General features: G+C 46.7%; 1 protein-coding gene across 1 annotated transcript in view; it reads left to right on the top strand.

Annotated features, from left to right (window-relative positions):
• The first annotated feature begins 988 nt into the window (after positions 1-988).
• The window catches only part of APCDD1 (APC down-regulated 1), a 32,626-nt gene continuing 18,118 nt past the window's right edge, over positions 989-15,496 (top strand). The window contains exons 1-2 of the mRNA XM_004742700.3: positions 989-1,148; positions 14,179-14,362. Of these exons, the coding sequence (XP_004742757.1) occupies positions 1,091-1,148; positions 14,179-14,362 (242 nt within the window). The 5' untranslated portion in view covers positions 989-1,090. The remainder of the gene's footprint in view (positions 1,149-14,178; positions 14,363-15,496) is intronic.

Below are 15,496 nucleotides of genomic sequence, written 5' to 3'. Positions count from 1 at the left end.
CTTTGCACTAATCTCCAGTCTCTCCTAGTCTCTTTTTCCCTCCTGCGCCCGGACACGCGCGCGTGCGAACACACACATACACGCACCCCAATCCTTCCAAGCGGACTTTTCTCAGACGCCCTCCACGAGTCCTCCAGCCCTGCAGGACCCCCCACCCCTCTTCGGAACACCTTTCACAAGCGGGTGCGCCCACCCCTGCGGAGGGGAGGGAAAGGGTCCAGAGTGCCCGGGGTGGAGGCCAGGATGGCGTAGGGCACCTCTCTCCGGGCCGGCGCGGGGAGGAGGGAGAGGGGCGCGGAGCCCGGGGCTGGGCAGGGGGGGATGCTGGCGGGAGGGAGGAGGTTAAGAACTGGGAGGGAAAGGGAAGGTGGAGGGGAGCGGCGGCGGGGAGAGAGAGGGAGGAGGAGGCGGGAGGAGGCGAGGGGGCTGGAGAGGAGGAGGGCTGGAGAGGAGGCTGGAGAAGGAGGCCGGAGAGGCGGTGCCCCATGCGCCCTTTCAAGTCTCCGCGCCCCCGGCCCCCGGGCCCCAGTTTGCCGCCCGGGAGGCGGTGGCCCGGCGGCACCGCCCTGACTCCTCCCCCGACCCCTCCCCCGGCCCCTCCCCCGGCCCGTGGCCCGGCTGCCCCGCCGGCGGCGCTCGGGAAATATGAAGAGACGCTGCAGCTGCGGCGGTGGTGGCGGCCAGTGCAGCTCGGAGCGGCGCGCGCTGCGGTGGTGGTGGTGGCGGCGGCGGCGGCGGCGGCGGCCGGGGAGGGACTCAGAGGGCCCGGGTACCGGGAAGCCGGGAGCGGGGACTGGACCGGGCCGGGCGCGCGGGGCCCCGACGGCGCCCAGAGAGCGCGCGCCCCGCAGCCCCCGCGCCGCGCCGCGCCCTCCGGGCATGGGGCGCGCCGCTGCCGCCTGACGCGCGGGGCCTGGGCCGGCCGCCCGTGTCCCCGCGCCGCCGCGCTCGCCTTGCTGGGCGCCGCCGCCTCGTCGCGTCCTCCGGGCTGGAGGCGGGGGCACAGAGCGCGCGCGGCGCCGCGGCCGTTCCGGGGGAGCGGCGTCCCTGGACGGCGGGCGGCTCGGGCGGTCCCGGAGGAGGACTGGAGATGTCCGGTCTGTGCCGCCTCCTGCTCGCGTACCTGTTCCCGGCCCTCCTGCTTCACGGTGAGTCCCTGCGCGGGCGACCGCTCTCCCTGCCCGGCTCCCGGGAGAGGGGGCTCGCGGGTTCCCCGGCGGCGCCTGGAGCTGGTTTGCCGCTGGAGCTTGCTTTCTGGAAGGGTGCGGAGCTCACACACAGACCCCTTTTAGCTCCTGAATGGATTGCATCAAGTTCCAGGGAAAACTTTGATGCGCTCTTGGGGTTTCAGAGTGCGGACTGTCATGAAATCGTGGGCTTGGCCATCCCGTCTCCAAAGTGTCAAGAGTGCCTGCCAGAGGGGCTCTTGATGTGGTGCAAGCTTTTGTGGGGCTGGAAAGCGAAACCGTGGTCATTTAAGGGGGAAAACAGCCCTCGCGCGGTTCTCTGTGCCCTCGGAGAGGACTAGTGTTTGCTGACGGTGTGGTGGTGGGGCTCTCCCCCAAGTGGACTGGGTGCAGTCTCCAGGGGCAGGGGACTCAGAACAGTGAAGGTGTAATTATGAAAACCGGTCTCCGAAGGTTCTCCGGCCCCGGACACCTTGTTTGCCTTCAGACTCTTGCTTGATGGTTTTGTTTCTGCGCCTCGTGGGCCCCATTTCCTCTGGGGCTCCAGTAAACCCTTAGCCCGACAACATCAACTCTTTCAAAGAGTTCCAGGAATTGCACTGAGAAAAATAAGGCCGATTTTGTGGGAGAGTGGTGTTGATCCTCGCTGCAGGCGGTTGCAGAACACGCTGTGCTGATTGAGAAGTCCTGAGTGAACTTTCCCTAATGGTGGCCACCTGACATTTAAGGGAGCGTCTCCACCCAGAGCGTGGCTCTCCTTCCTCCACACCACCAAGCCTCTCCAACCTCTGCAGGTCAGATGAGCACCCTCAAGGACAGTCAGTTTCTCTCCCTAGAGCTTCAGAATGCATGGATGCACTTGTAGCTAGCACCCAGACCAGACTGTGACCCCCATCCCACCCCCCTGGAGTCCCCCACCCTGCGTGATCTAGAAAGGCAGGAGCCAGTGAATCCTGGAGCTATGGAAGTGGCTCTTTGCTTTGTAGTCCTGCTTCAGGGCAGACAGCTCCAGGCCCTGCTGAGGTGTCCAGTGGGGCCAGACCTGCCTGATTGCCAAGGTGTGTCTGCCGAGCCCCAGTGATCCCAGACTTTAAAAGTCAGGATGGAAGGCTTGCAGTTCCAGGGCCAGAGAGAGAAGGTATAATTATAGGGTTGCGCTCCTAGGCCCATCTGCTTAGAATTACAGAGCAGTTTTAATCTTTGGCTGAAACATGAAACAAATCAGAGCCAATGAACAGATCAAACAGCAGCTGCCACACACACCAGAAGAAAGAGAGTGAGAGAGATGAAACAGAGAAAATTGTCCCCCTTAAAAAAAAAAAAAATCTGTTGTAATATCTACAAACAAAAATGACAGGATGGTCAAATGACTTTTACATGAGAAATTACTTGAAAATTGGGCATAAATGGATTTTTTTTTTTTTTTTGGCATATTGAACTACAGAAGCGGTCCTCATATGCATCGTGGACTGGCTAATTCTGAACGCTTTCTCCCTCCTTTCAGAGAGGGGTGTTGTAATTATACTTCCTACCCTGCCTGCTAGTCTAAGCTGGAATGGTAACTAATAGTAATAAAAGCCCCAGTATATCCTTGTGAGTGTAGCCCCAAATCTCCCAATTTGAGTCTGTGTTGGCCTGAACTTCTTGGGATTAGAGATTGACCCGGTTGTGGTAGAAGGAGAACCTTGTGATGAGGAAGGAAGGGGTCAGTTTGCACTCTAACCCAAGTGGGGGGGGGGGCTCAGACCCGGTGCACGGTGATGAAGAGGATAGAAGAGAAAAAAGGCATTTGCAAATTCTAACTGGATGTCATGGATACCCTGAAAAAAATGACCCAATTTCAAAGTGAATCTGCAATGGCAAAATTATTCATGCTGTAGTTGCTCACAGATCCCCTTGGATCTGGCAGGGAGTATTGGACTCTAGCACAAAAAATAAACAGATGGAATGGTGGTTCAACGTATAAATCCTTGGGATTTAAGAAAGGCTTGTCATAATTCGTTAGGATAATGTAAAGCACCAGGAAACAATTGAGTATTCTCCTTTTCCTCCTGATTTTTCCCGATTCATGTAATTTTAACTGAAAATGGGTATTGATCCTCTTAACCCTAGTGAATGGCTTGATGAATGTGTCCTACTCTATAGGAGGTTTTACAAGCATTTAAAAATTCTGTAGCGACAGATGAGCTTAATCGTATATTTCAATAGTTATGAGTTGAAGGAAATTACCTGAAATCTTCTTAGAATGGCTTAATGGTTTTTTTCCTGATACCTAGGCATCTTATTTTACTAACCCTAGGACATTATTTGTCTGTTTATGGTAGCAGTTGTTAGGTAACAACAGATTTTCTGGGGTCAGGAGTGTATTTGTGACAAACTTTAAGTATAGTTTCAGACATCATTTATAGATAGTTACACTAGCAAGTCACATTAATAAGATTAAAAAGTACACGAGGCCTTCAGAAAGATTCTGTGTAAGGATGACATAGAAAAACTATGATGTTTGGCTTCCAGTCTTTGCTCAGTTTGTTAGTTACTTTTATTTTAACTCATTGCAAGTCATAAATCACCCCTATGTCCTACTGGTGAGTAAATTAGGCTCTGGCCAGACTTGGAGCCTGTTGTTTGTTTTTGCTGTTTTTTTAAACTGTAAATGTAGAGCAGGACTCAAGTTCAAAATCTAATGGCATAAAAGTATACACGTCAGTTTTACTTTCCTCTCCTTCCACTTCTGAAAACAATTGAATTTCTTAATCCAAATAAAACCTATTGAATGTCATGGAGGTATGCAGCTGGAAGACGTCCGTTATCACTGTTTTCTTTGCTTAGATGAAAAGCCACAAAAATCATCCGGCTCCAGAAACACAGATTAGCTTGAGGTATTCCAGAATAAGTGGTGCTTTAATGCACAGCAAAGTGCAGACTCCCCTTGCTAATGGAAATATTTGATTTTAAGTTTTGGAACTGATGTTGGGGGAGATGTTCTACCCCCCATGCCATTTAGTTGTGTAGCATTCGTTGACTTTTCTGAAAGGTGAAGGCATTTTTGAGCTATTCTCTTTCATCCAAGGAATTCTAGCAAAATGGAAAAAAAAAAAAAGAAAAAAAGAAAGAAAGAAAAACTAAATTTTCAAATATGAGCTTACCCAACAAAACTGGCCAAAACACTTAAATAGGGTAAAATAAGAATCTTTGAAATACCATTTTACTAAAGAAGACAGTTTTTGTAACCAAGAAAACACTGTGTTTCCTGCACCCTCTCTCCCTTGGTCATAAAATGAAATCTTAAGAAGAAATCTGACTCAGTGGTACATAACGAGGGGCAAGGGTCTTAGATGTTAAATATTCTCTTGCAAAATCAATTGACTTGCTTCAAATACGCAGCTAGGCAGATCTATAATAACAATGTTCATTCTTTTTCTCCCCAAACAAGAAGAGAACTAAACCTTAAGTGGATGATATGACTGTGTAATTACATAGTGTTTAGGGACAGACTGATGACAACTTGATATAATCAATTAAAGTGAAGCATAAAACATTTAAGACTCGAAACATGAAAAGCTAGGTTAGTGATTGTATACATCTGCTGAACGCTCACACAGCAGGATGTGTCTTCGATAGACCCCCACGTGTAGCTTTGAAATGAAGACCCTGCCATCATTGTCCACGCACGCCTTCTTACTGTGTCAAGATTATATGTGTTTGGGTTGTTGTGTAGCTCTGATTTGGGGATAGAATTGTTCTGGGATGTTATGGGATGGGTATCAAGGTCAGAGAAATGATAGGGGAACACCCTAAAATTATTAAGGGTGTTCTGTAAGGGTTTTCCAGTTTCATTCATTCAGCAAGTACATTTATGAGGCCCTACTCTGTGCCAAGTACTGTGTGCCAGGGACAGGAGCTGTGAGGAGGCCCATACTCCCTTTCCTGCAGAGCCCCAAAGAATATTGAGGGGTGAGGAAGGAAAGCTTGTTGCAAGGCTCCAGAGCTGGGAGGATGGCATGCTCTGTAGTACTTTCCTTGCTGAGAATCCCACCAAACTGCCCCAAACCTATATATACCCCACGCACACCATGCATGTGTGTTTGCGCATGCGTACACACACACACACACACACACACACACACCACGCACACCTGCACATGTGCACGACTGTGCTGAAGAGCACTGTGTGGCAGCAGCAGTCAGTTACAAATGCAGCATGCAAATTGTGCAATTGACACAGGATGTCAACCCCAGTGTCTAACCTGGAGACTGTGGCATTAGGAGAAAATGACATAGACAATTACCTCATTTGCAGCTACGGTTGAATGGAGCCAGGAATTTGAAATCTTGACTTTATTATATTTCTTGTAAAGGGAAAAATAGTTTTAGATAAAAAGGTTTAAAGATTGGTAAGAGCAGCTCTTTCAGCTTTTATCTCAAAAAACAATTTGGAAATAAAAATAAGAGCTTGGTAGGCATAGCTACTCTCATGGTAGTAAAATCCAGTTTGTCTGCAACACATACAGGCTTTTATTCCAAAGCATGAAAAGCTGTGCTGGAGTTTATCTAGCAGAATCCATGGTAAAGCATACATTTACAGTAATGACTGCTTATTTAATTGGGCAGGGCAATTTCATGGCTAAGTAATTACCTGCATTTAATCTAATCAGTCACATTTTATCTGCTTTGGGTTTTTACATATCCCACCAGTTCTAACTTGAGAATACTTTCTCACTCTGATTATCCAAGTGATACATGTCACATTATTTAAAACAAAGGCATGCAAAGTGAACGAGAAAAGAATCACTCAGAACCCCCTCCTCAGAGACAACCATTGTTAATATTTTTCCATATGCTTATTTAGCCTTTAAAAAGTTTCTTTAAAGGATTGCTCTACATGTTATAGAGACTGTCCTGATCAAAGATTAGTTTAAGTCCCAAGTATGCTTGAAAATCATTTCCTTCCCCACTAATTTTACATTTTATTACATAAAATAGTGTGGAGCTTTTGCTTCTCCATCTCGATTGGCAGGTGAGAAACTCTGGAATGTATCTAAATAATTCAAATTTTTTAAAATGTTATTGAAAAATTGGGGATTTGGATATGGGGTATATTTTTCTTCTATTTCACATTTCCTTTCATTTAAAAACAATGGCCCACACGTGAGGGAGAACCTCACAGATATTCAGCTATTTGGTAAATGAATGACTGTTGACTTTCAAACATTCAGGTAGTCATTGCTCACCGGTTCCCTGTTCCCCCATCTTTCATTCTTCTGTTTAGTCCCTCCCTGTCCCTGGACTGGCTACTTTCTGAAAACACCCTGGATTTAGGAACAAGCTTTGCTGGGGATGGCCACAGCAAAACTAATATGTTCATTCCCTTTGAGAGCTATACTAAGGACTGCTTTCTGAATGCAAACCGGTGACTTCAGTGGTGTCAGTGGTCACCGGTCACACGGGCTTTGTATTTGGGGTATCAGTCTCTGCCTAAATGGTCAACCCTATGCTTCCTTTCATTTTGGGAAATCTGGGGCTTTTTATCGATGTCCCTGAGAGTTTTCAGTCTCTGAACAGTAGACTATGACAATTATGATAGTGCTTGAGGTCTTTCTGCAGTCATTTTGGATTACTGTTACAGAGTGATTTATTCCCTGGGAGTAAATCACTCGTGCACACACACGCACACACATGCAGGCATGTGAGTCAGCCTTCCAGAGCTCCGGGATCTCATTTAGTTCTCTATAAGTGGTAACCTGTAAAATAATACCCTAAAGCCTTCAGGAATTTTTTTTTCTCAGTAGGTGAATAATTTTCTTCCAGAGTCTACTATTCTCTCCCACACTTACTTGAAAGAAATACTCACTTGTCGTCATAATTTTATCTGAGCCCAGGCCCTAAGACCCCCAGTCTTGGAGACCATTTTATGGGGAAGTCTTTTTCCTGATTGAGAGCTCTGCTGGACAGGGTACAGGGCTATGGAGAGCTTCCCGCTTAGTCGGTATCATGGACTGGCAATTTATAGAATACTGCACATTTAAAAGTGGTTCCCTGCTTCTAACTTTCTAAACCTAGGTAGTAACTGGCATTCGAGAATAAGATAGCCTGTGCATAAAGTAAATTGTTCATTGTCACACGAACTTTACGTATTATTATCGTTGTTATAATTTTTACTTTTATCCAAGTAGTAGGCACATATGGTATTATCTGCCCAAAGCCACCTTGAAGACCAAATTCACAGTCACTTTCTAACTGGATGGTGGTTGTTTTTTAATCCTTTGAGTTATTTTTTCCCCTTATTAAGCAAAATCTTAATTAAAGAACCCAATTAATTTATCTTCTCAGTTAACCAAAATATCTAGAATCCTCAGTTGACCCGTATGTTGACATGATTTGTGCCTGCACTCCCCCACACAGACTTCATCACTCTGGTCTTCTAAGAAAAAAAAAAAAAAGAAGAACACTTCATGGCTTAAACAGGGCTGTTACCTGTTTGGTCCCGCATTTCTGTATCCGGCACCGATGTTCCTCATAGTGAGTCACTTTGAGAATCTGAATCATCAAAGATCGACCATAAATGTCAACTACATTCAACATAAAATGGCAGAATTTTCAGCAACCAGCTCTTGTGATTAGCCACACTTTCAGTTACATACGTAGTCCAATTAAATGGGGGGGGTTTAAAAAGTTATTATCTATAACAAGCAGATTTATTATAAATAATAGACAGCAGCTATTCTAATAGTTGCCACCCCTGAGTACTGCATTGCTAAGTACCGGGATGACGGATTTACACAATTTAAGATTAGGACGTACGGGACATATAAATTAGGACACGTAGGACATAAAAGTATTTTGCACAAGTCTTTTTAGATGCAGTGCTAAATTAGTATTCATTCCTACTTTTCTCTCTCCCTCTCTTCCCTCCTCTTTCCTTTCTTTGTCTATAACTTCTTATCTACCTTCCCCACAACATGCAAAAAGATGGTCAGGACAAAAAACTCAAGAGACTACAAAAGAGATGTACTGCTGTTTGTCTAGAGTGCTTCCCATCTCTTATCTTTCTCATTTAGTCAGGCAAAAATGATATGCTGAGCCATCGTCACAGAAGCTTCAGAATGGATCTTCCTGTTTCCCATCTGTTTCCATACCTCCGAAATTGGGAAAAGTGATCTTCCCAAAATGGAATTCCTGTTGTGCTAGTACCCTGGTGACATCTTTCGTGGTTTCTCTTCACCTTTCCAGTGAAGGGCGCGCTCTGTCTGCTATGTGGCACTCTTGATCATGGGCCTGCCTCTCTTCTTCTGCACCTCTGTTGTGGGCTACCCCGTGGGGCCCGCTCCCTGAGCCCAGCCCCAGTTCCTCCTACGTGAACCCCTCCTCTCCACTACTTTATATCTGGATATGCTGTATACTCTGCCCAGACCACTTCCATTCAGCATTCAAGGTACAGTCGCCCCTCTATGAACCTTCCAAGGATGAATTCAGAGCCTGTTCTCTCTGTCCTACGAGTCCCTCTACAAGCCCACTTGGGGTCTGGTTTCTGGTCCAACTGAGACTCCCTCAGTCCATAATGTTTACAGCTTCCATGTCTAGAACAGAGCCTGGCTCTTCAGAACCTTTCTGATGGTTAGAATGAATGAGTTGCTAGTTTCAGTGCCAAATAGGAATTGACTTATTCTGAGCGACACAGTGAACACCGGGGTCCTTGGGTTGACCAGAAGTCCTTGGAGGGCACTCCATGGGCGATCTTAAGATGGAAGTCTGGGGGATAAGGAAAGCTGTTAACCTTGACCTCTCCTACAGCTAGACTTGGCGCTTCAAATGGCCTTTTAATTCTAAAAGGCATTTCATAGAAGTAGCACTCATGAGAAGGCCAACCAGAATTTCCATGCCAGAAAAACTAAATAAATATTGGAGACCACTCTTGGCAGTTGACTGTAGACCTAAGAGACAAGTTTCTCTGACTGTACAGCAGCCCCGGCTTTCACATGACCCATTTAATTTTGTTCCCACCAAGGTGATGGGTACTGGAAGGGCAAAGATAGAAAGGGAACCAATCCCATTTTTTTTTCTACCTTAAAAATACAATATCAGGGGGGTGCCTGGGTGGTCAGTGGGTTAAAGCCTCTGCCTTCAGCTAGGGTCATGATCTCAGGGTCCTGGGATCGAGCCCCGCATCAGGCTCTCTGCTCAGTGGGGAGCCTGCTTCCCTTCCTCTCTCTTTCTCTGCCTGCTGTGATCTCTGTCAGATAAATAAAGTCTTAAAAAAAATAATACAGTATCAGCCTCAAGTATGAACCCTAACTCACTGTATGCTGAAGAGCTATGCTAACTGTAGAATTCTACCTGACTATTTATGCTGCCGCTTTTCTGCAGTGACAGTCTTGCTGTGTCTGTGACCTTTGGTCTGTGACCATAAGAGCAATAGCCAAGTGCAGAGTTGTCCCTAGAAACCCGAGTGACGTATGATCTTGTGCCTGCTTTCGAATGATCGGCATATTGGTGGTTCTGGGATTTTATTTCTTCCACCCCTGGTTAAAAAGCATCCCTGTAGTTCCCTTCCTTTGTGACTGGCCTTAGGAACAGCCCATGCATATTCTGACCACCACTCCCTCTTCCTCTGACTTTGAACTCCCAGCTTCCTTCCCAGAAACCCCCTTCATCATCCCCACCCTTGTTCTTTGACATTCAGGCCAATGAGCCCTTAAGAGCCTCAAGGTCGGAAAAAACTTATCTTCATTCTTCTTCATGCTTCCGGCTCCTAAAATATACAAAGAGTGAATAGGTATTTGTTAAACTGAGCCACAGAGCCCAGTGCTTTGGGTCCCGCCTCTTCTGCACAGGGGTCACCAGTTAACTTGGTCGCGGAGCCCTGTGTCTTTTTTTTACTCTGAGCTCTCTGGCCTTCCCAGGGCTCAGAGGGAGCTTGGCTGTGGCTGACTTTTACCGTTATTTTAACTCTACTGTTAGTTAGGAAGGACTTTTTGAGGGTGGTCTAAAAGCCTAATCATTATGGAAAATAATAACACATTTCATGAGAACTATGTCTGCGCTTGGGAAGACAGTCTCCACAAATCCTGAAACCAATCCTGAGAGACGGGTAATGTTATCCCCTCTTCACAGATGAGTAGACGGAAGCTTGGAGGTTAAGTTGTTTGTTTCAGGTAACCAAGTTAATGGTGTGTTTCATTGATTGGAAGACCCACCTTTTTTTTTTTTTCTTCCCCTATTTTAAGATCTCTGCAGTGGAAGTGCATCTGAGGGTTGAGGGGGGTCCCAGTCCACGTTAGCTTGCAGGCAGCAGTCATGGGGGGGGGTGCTGCAGGCTGGGCGTGTGTGAATCTGGACACAGCAGCTCACACTGTCATCACATCACTTCCTTTATGTGGCCCCTAGTTACTCCCCATCTATGGACTAGTTGCAAATAGGTCAGTTTTGAAAATAGAGTCGATGTCTGAATCATGCGTGCTTGGCTATTTTCTCCATAAGTCACTTAATAAATTTCACCCTTCAAAACCAGCATGGCCTTGGAGCAGAGCAGTGGGGGGCAAGTTTGACCTCAGTGAGGCAGATACTTACATTGCAACCGTCAATTACGTAGAAAGGAAGATACCCACCAAAAGATGAGGCCCTGTTCCTGTTTTGCTGTTGAGATATGTGCAAAGCAAACCCATTACCTGTCACACAAGAAGCGTTGCAATGGAAGGCAAAAAATGTTGTCAGATGTCTCTGAACAGAGCAATGTCAGAGAAGTAGGGTGCTGCTGTGCAGGATTCAGGGGGATTTCGGGACCCTCGTGCAGACATCATTGAACGGCAAGTGTTTTTGTCACTGGTTGTAAAATAATAATGCATCTTAATAATCCTTGAAGTCTTGGATTCGGGGAAATTCTTTAAGTGGCTGGTCTAGTTTCAGACTCAGGCAGCCGAGCTCCAGAATCTTCGCCCATATCCACTCTCCTTCCTGCTTTTATCATCTTTACGGGAAAGCAGTTGCAGGGTGTAAAGGGGTTTACAAATCAATTTTTAGAACATAGCATGGTCGATAGGGAGATGATGATGGTTCTTTGCCGCACGCTCGGTGTCCCATTTAAAGCAGCATCTTCCCCAGCTCCCAGTGCTTCACAACTTGAATTCAAATCTGTTTTAAGTTAGCCACATCGTAATTGAGCACACAGACGGTTGAGCCACCATACAGCGAGCTGTCCTATCCTTCATTTCTTGATTGCCTAAAGGGGAATTCGGGAACTGCTTCCCATCTTCAAGATAATTACAACTCTTGGGATCCGTAGAGGTCCCTAGTAACCCCCTCTTCCTCCTCTAGTTCAAAGCCAACAGAGAGATCAGCAGAGGTCTCAGACAAATGGGGGTGAAAACATGAGAACTGTGATAATACTCAGTCAGAAATCACAGTATCGGGGCACCTGGGTGGCTCAGTGGATTAAGCCTCTGCCTTCGGCTCTCATGATCTCCGGGTCCTGGGATGGAGCTCTGTATCAGGCTCCCTACTCAGCGGGGAGCCTGCTTCCCCCACCCCTACCCCCGCCTGCCTCTCTGCCTACTTGTGATCTCTATCAAATAAATAAAATCTTTAAAAAAATGAAAGAAATCGCAGTATCGACAGATGTCCATGGTGGGATTGCTAACAGTTCACCCCGGAATTTCTCAGCCATTCTTCCTTGTGCCACAGCCAGACAGCCAAAGGGTCCGGCTGCCTACTCCATGGCCCGGCAGACACTAATAAAATGCATGTGCAGTTGGCCCTTGAACAACACAGCTTTGACCTGCGTGGGTCCATTTACATGTGGCTTTTTTTTCCGATGAAGACAGTACAGTACTGTATGTGTATTTTCTGTTCTTGATAACATTTTCTTTTCTCTAGCTTACTTTACTATAAGAATACAGTATATAACACATAGAACATGGTGTTCAAGAATGAACTGTATTTTGAAAAGAGGCCGTGCGGCAGACGGAAAAAGACGAATGGTGTAGTTACGCACACCTGTTCCCGTCGTGCACACAGCTTCAGAGGGTTGGGGAGAGAACTCCCAGAAATGTCGTTCTGCTGTCCTCCGTGCAAGCAGGGGCCACTGGTAGGAAGGGCCTCGTTGAACCTCCAGGAGCCCATGAGCACCGACAACGCCAGACGTGGATTTCAGGGTTTTAATGTTTCTCACATATTCTTGCTGGGGTCCGAATCTCTGGGTTGGGCTCAGCAGGGTTGGTGATGAAGTTGCATTTCATTGGTACGCAGCACCGTTCACTCCTTTCGAATCTCTTTTCACTCTTTTTAAATTAGTTGAATCATACTTATGGGTGTCTCTCCCTCATTCGTTGCCTTTTGCTTCACTTAAGATCCATGGGAACAATTCAAAGTCTCTGCTCTAGTCCAAGGTCAGCATTCTGCTCAGAGGAAGAGCCCAGAGTTCCCACATGTCTTCTCAGTACCAAAGACTTCCAACAGAAGATTAGTTCAGCCCTCTCAGTTACGGCCAATATCTGAATATTTTCTAAATATCTGAATGTTATCAGCATGTGGTCTGTGTTTCTCCTGTAGATTTTCACCCTGTTGCTCTGAGTCACCATGTTCTGGGTCTAACTTTTCATTTTTCAACGACCCCTCTCAAGCCCTGGTTTCTCTATGAAGTTATTTAGATGTTCATTACAAAGTATATAATTGCCTCTTCCTAGTACAATTCTGAGGGGTGCCTTTTATTTATTTTGTGTACATTTTTATTTTGCTTTTGTCTATTTGTCAGGGGCTTTTTGTTTTGGGTCTTTTTTTCTTTTTTTCTTAACAAGGTGCTCTATACTTAGTAGGTAGTAAAGACCTATTAATGTGTTAGTTACTTCAGGAGTAATTAACAGCAGAAGTCAGTGAATCTCCTTTGAGAAGGAAAGGAAAGGGAGAGTAGGCTTTCAGATTGTAACTCAGCTGGCCATGCCTTCCTCCGAACAGGGGCTGATGGCTATTTTGCATTCCTTTAAGTGTCTGCCAACCTAAACTGCTTATACTGAAGATGAACTGATTCAGAATATTCCTTTACCTGTGGAAAATAAAAATATGTAGTCTTCTTGAAGTTATTCTTAATTTAGAACCCTGTATTAGCACTGCCTTTCTGGGTGTGAGGGGCTGGAGTGGGAAGGTAATTGGGGAAAAATGTCCCCCACTGAAGGGGGGTATATGACTTATGCCCCACTGATGGGCAGCCCTGTAGAAGGTGTCTATCCAGAGACAGAGAGAACCAGAAGATGCCCGGCTTGTGGGGAGCCGCTGGGAGCCGAGCCAGGGAACAGATGTCAGTTAGGAGCCCTCTGAGTTATTCCTGGGCCTTTTTCCGCTCCATCAGAATTCCCCCTCCACTGAGTCTGGTCTCCATGCTCTTGCCGCTCCTCACCTTAATGTGTCACCACACAAGACCACCCTTCCTGCCAACCCCTTTCTTACGCCTCCGTTGAGTGGCTTTGGAACATATTCATTTCTCTCTTCAGCCCCTGTTACATTCATTTGTCTGCACTGTAAGCTGCTCCCTTAGATGCACCGTTTTATGTGCCTTTGCAGAGAGGCACAGGTTTGAGCTCAGCCTTTGCCAGGAACTGGCCAAGAGATCTCCCAGGAGTCCGCGTTGTCTTCCCTGGGCCTCGGTTTTCCTGGCTCTCCCACCTGGGAAATACATCCCCCCTTTGAGATGTGAACTCCAGGAGAGCAGAGGCAGTGATCAACCTGGTGGGGTAGGAGTGCATTTCCTACTTGCAGTGATTTCTTTTTTAATCATTTTTTAAAAGATTTTATTTATTTATTTGAGAGAGAGATACAGAGAAAGAGCAGGAGCAGCGAGTAGCCGGAGATCATGACCTGAGCGGAAGGCAGACATTGGCCCACTGAGCCACCCAGGCGCCCCCGCCATTTGCGGCGATGACTTGTCAAGGAGGCCGTTTCTCAGCCTGGCTCCTGTGTGCTGCGAGATCTCCCTTCAGCAAACTTCCACTTTTTTTTTTTTCAGGGCTGGGAGAGGGCTCTGCTCTCCTTCATCCAGACAGCAGATCCTATCCCCGGTCCGTAGAGAAAAGTGCCTGGAGGGCTTTCAAGGAATCGCAGTGCCATCACATGCTCAAACATCTCCACAATGGCGCCAGGATCACCGTGCAGATGCCGCCAGCGATCGAGGGCCACTGGGTGTCCACTGGGTAAGAGGGTCGGGGCTGGACCAAGGCGGGGAAGGTGGAGGGTCGGGGCGGACCAGAGAGCACACGTCTGTGGAAGGCCTTCCTCGGGGCTTCTCAGATGCCCAGAGACGGTATCCTATCTGTAATGGTGCATGTGTTATCTAAGTTCTAATTAAAAACCAAGCAACACTTTGAGATTCCAGTGGGTAAAGCATGGAGCTCAGGACTTTAGAAAGGTTAGCCAAAGCAGAGATGATGCTTACCCCTGTTAACCACAGGCTGTGAGTGAATGGGTCCTTGTTTACCGAAAGCTCCTGTATGAAAAGAAACCATTAGCAAGTGAAATTAGGAGTCTGTGTTTCACCAACGCTGAAACATGACTTGCAAGCTTCTGAGGGTCTAAATATTCCAGCCATATTCTGGTAATTTAATATATGGCTTCAGGGTTCTAAGAGTACGTGGAGAGGTACTCAGGCTACCTCTACCATACAGGGCGTAGTTCTTGGACTCTCCCAGGCTACAGAGCTGAGATTTCTCCCAGTTTGAGCTCTGGCTTATCTTCCATTAGAGCTTTTAAAAATAGCCTAGAGGCAGACCTGCAGTTTTTCCCCTACCCATTAAATTGTTGAGAATTAACAAGGCTCACTCTGGGATCTGATCACTTCTCCCTCGAAGCCTCCCGGGTACCCTGGGGAGGGATCAAATGCACACAGAGAAGAGAAAAAAAGGAATTTTTATAAGATGATGAAGACCCAGAGGTGTTACCCCCCCCCCAAAGAGGGGGTTTCTTAAAATAACCGCATGATAAATATTTGCACAATCTTAATGTGATGTACGTTTAAAGAATTTATCATCTTATTCAAACACCTATTTATTGAGTGTACAAATATTTACGGTGTGCCCAGCACCATTCTAGATTTTGTGCTTCTAGCAGTGAACAAAACAAGACACGATCCCTGTCTTCAGGAATTTTACAAATAAACATACAAAGAAGTACTATGAAGAGGGAAAAAAACAACAGGTGCTAAAGGAGGATACCAGGGGCCTTATTTTAGGACGGGGGTGGGGTCAGGAAAGGCTACCAGAGGAAAGGACACTTGAGCTGGGATGTCCTTAGCTGTGCAAAGACCCAGGGAAGAGGTTTCCATCTGGAAG

Source organism: Mustela putorius, unplaced genomic scaffold, assembly GCF_011764305.1.
Source record: "Mustela putorius furo isolate JIRA1106 unplaced genomic scaffold, ASM1176430v1.1 tig00003858_pilon_pilon_pilon, whole genome shotgun sequence".
Taxonomy (NCBI): domain Eukaryota; kingdom Metazoa; phylum Chordata; class Mammalia; order Carnivora; family Mustelidae; genus Mustela; species Mustela putorius.
Note: the sequence above shows the minus strand (reverse complement) of the source record. Positions and strands in the feature narration are given on the sequence as shown.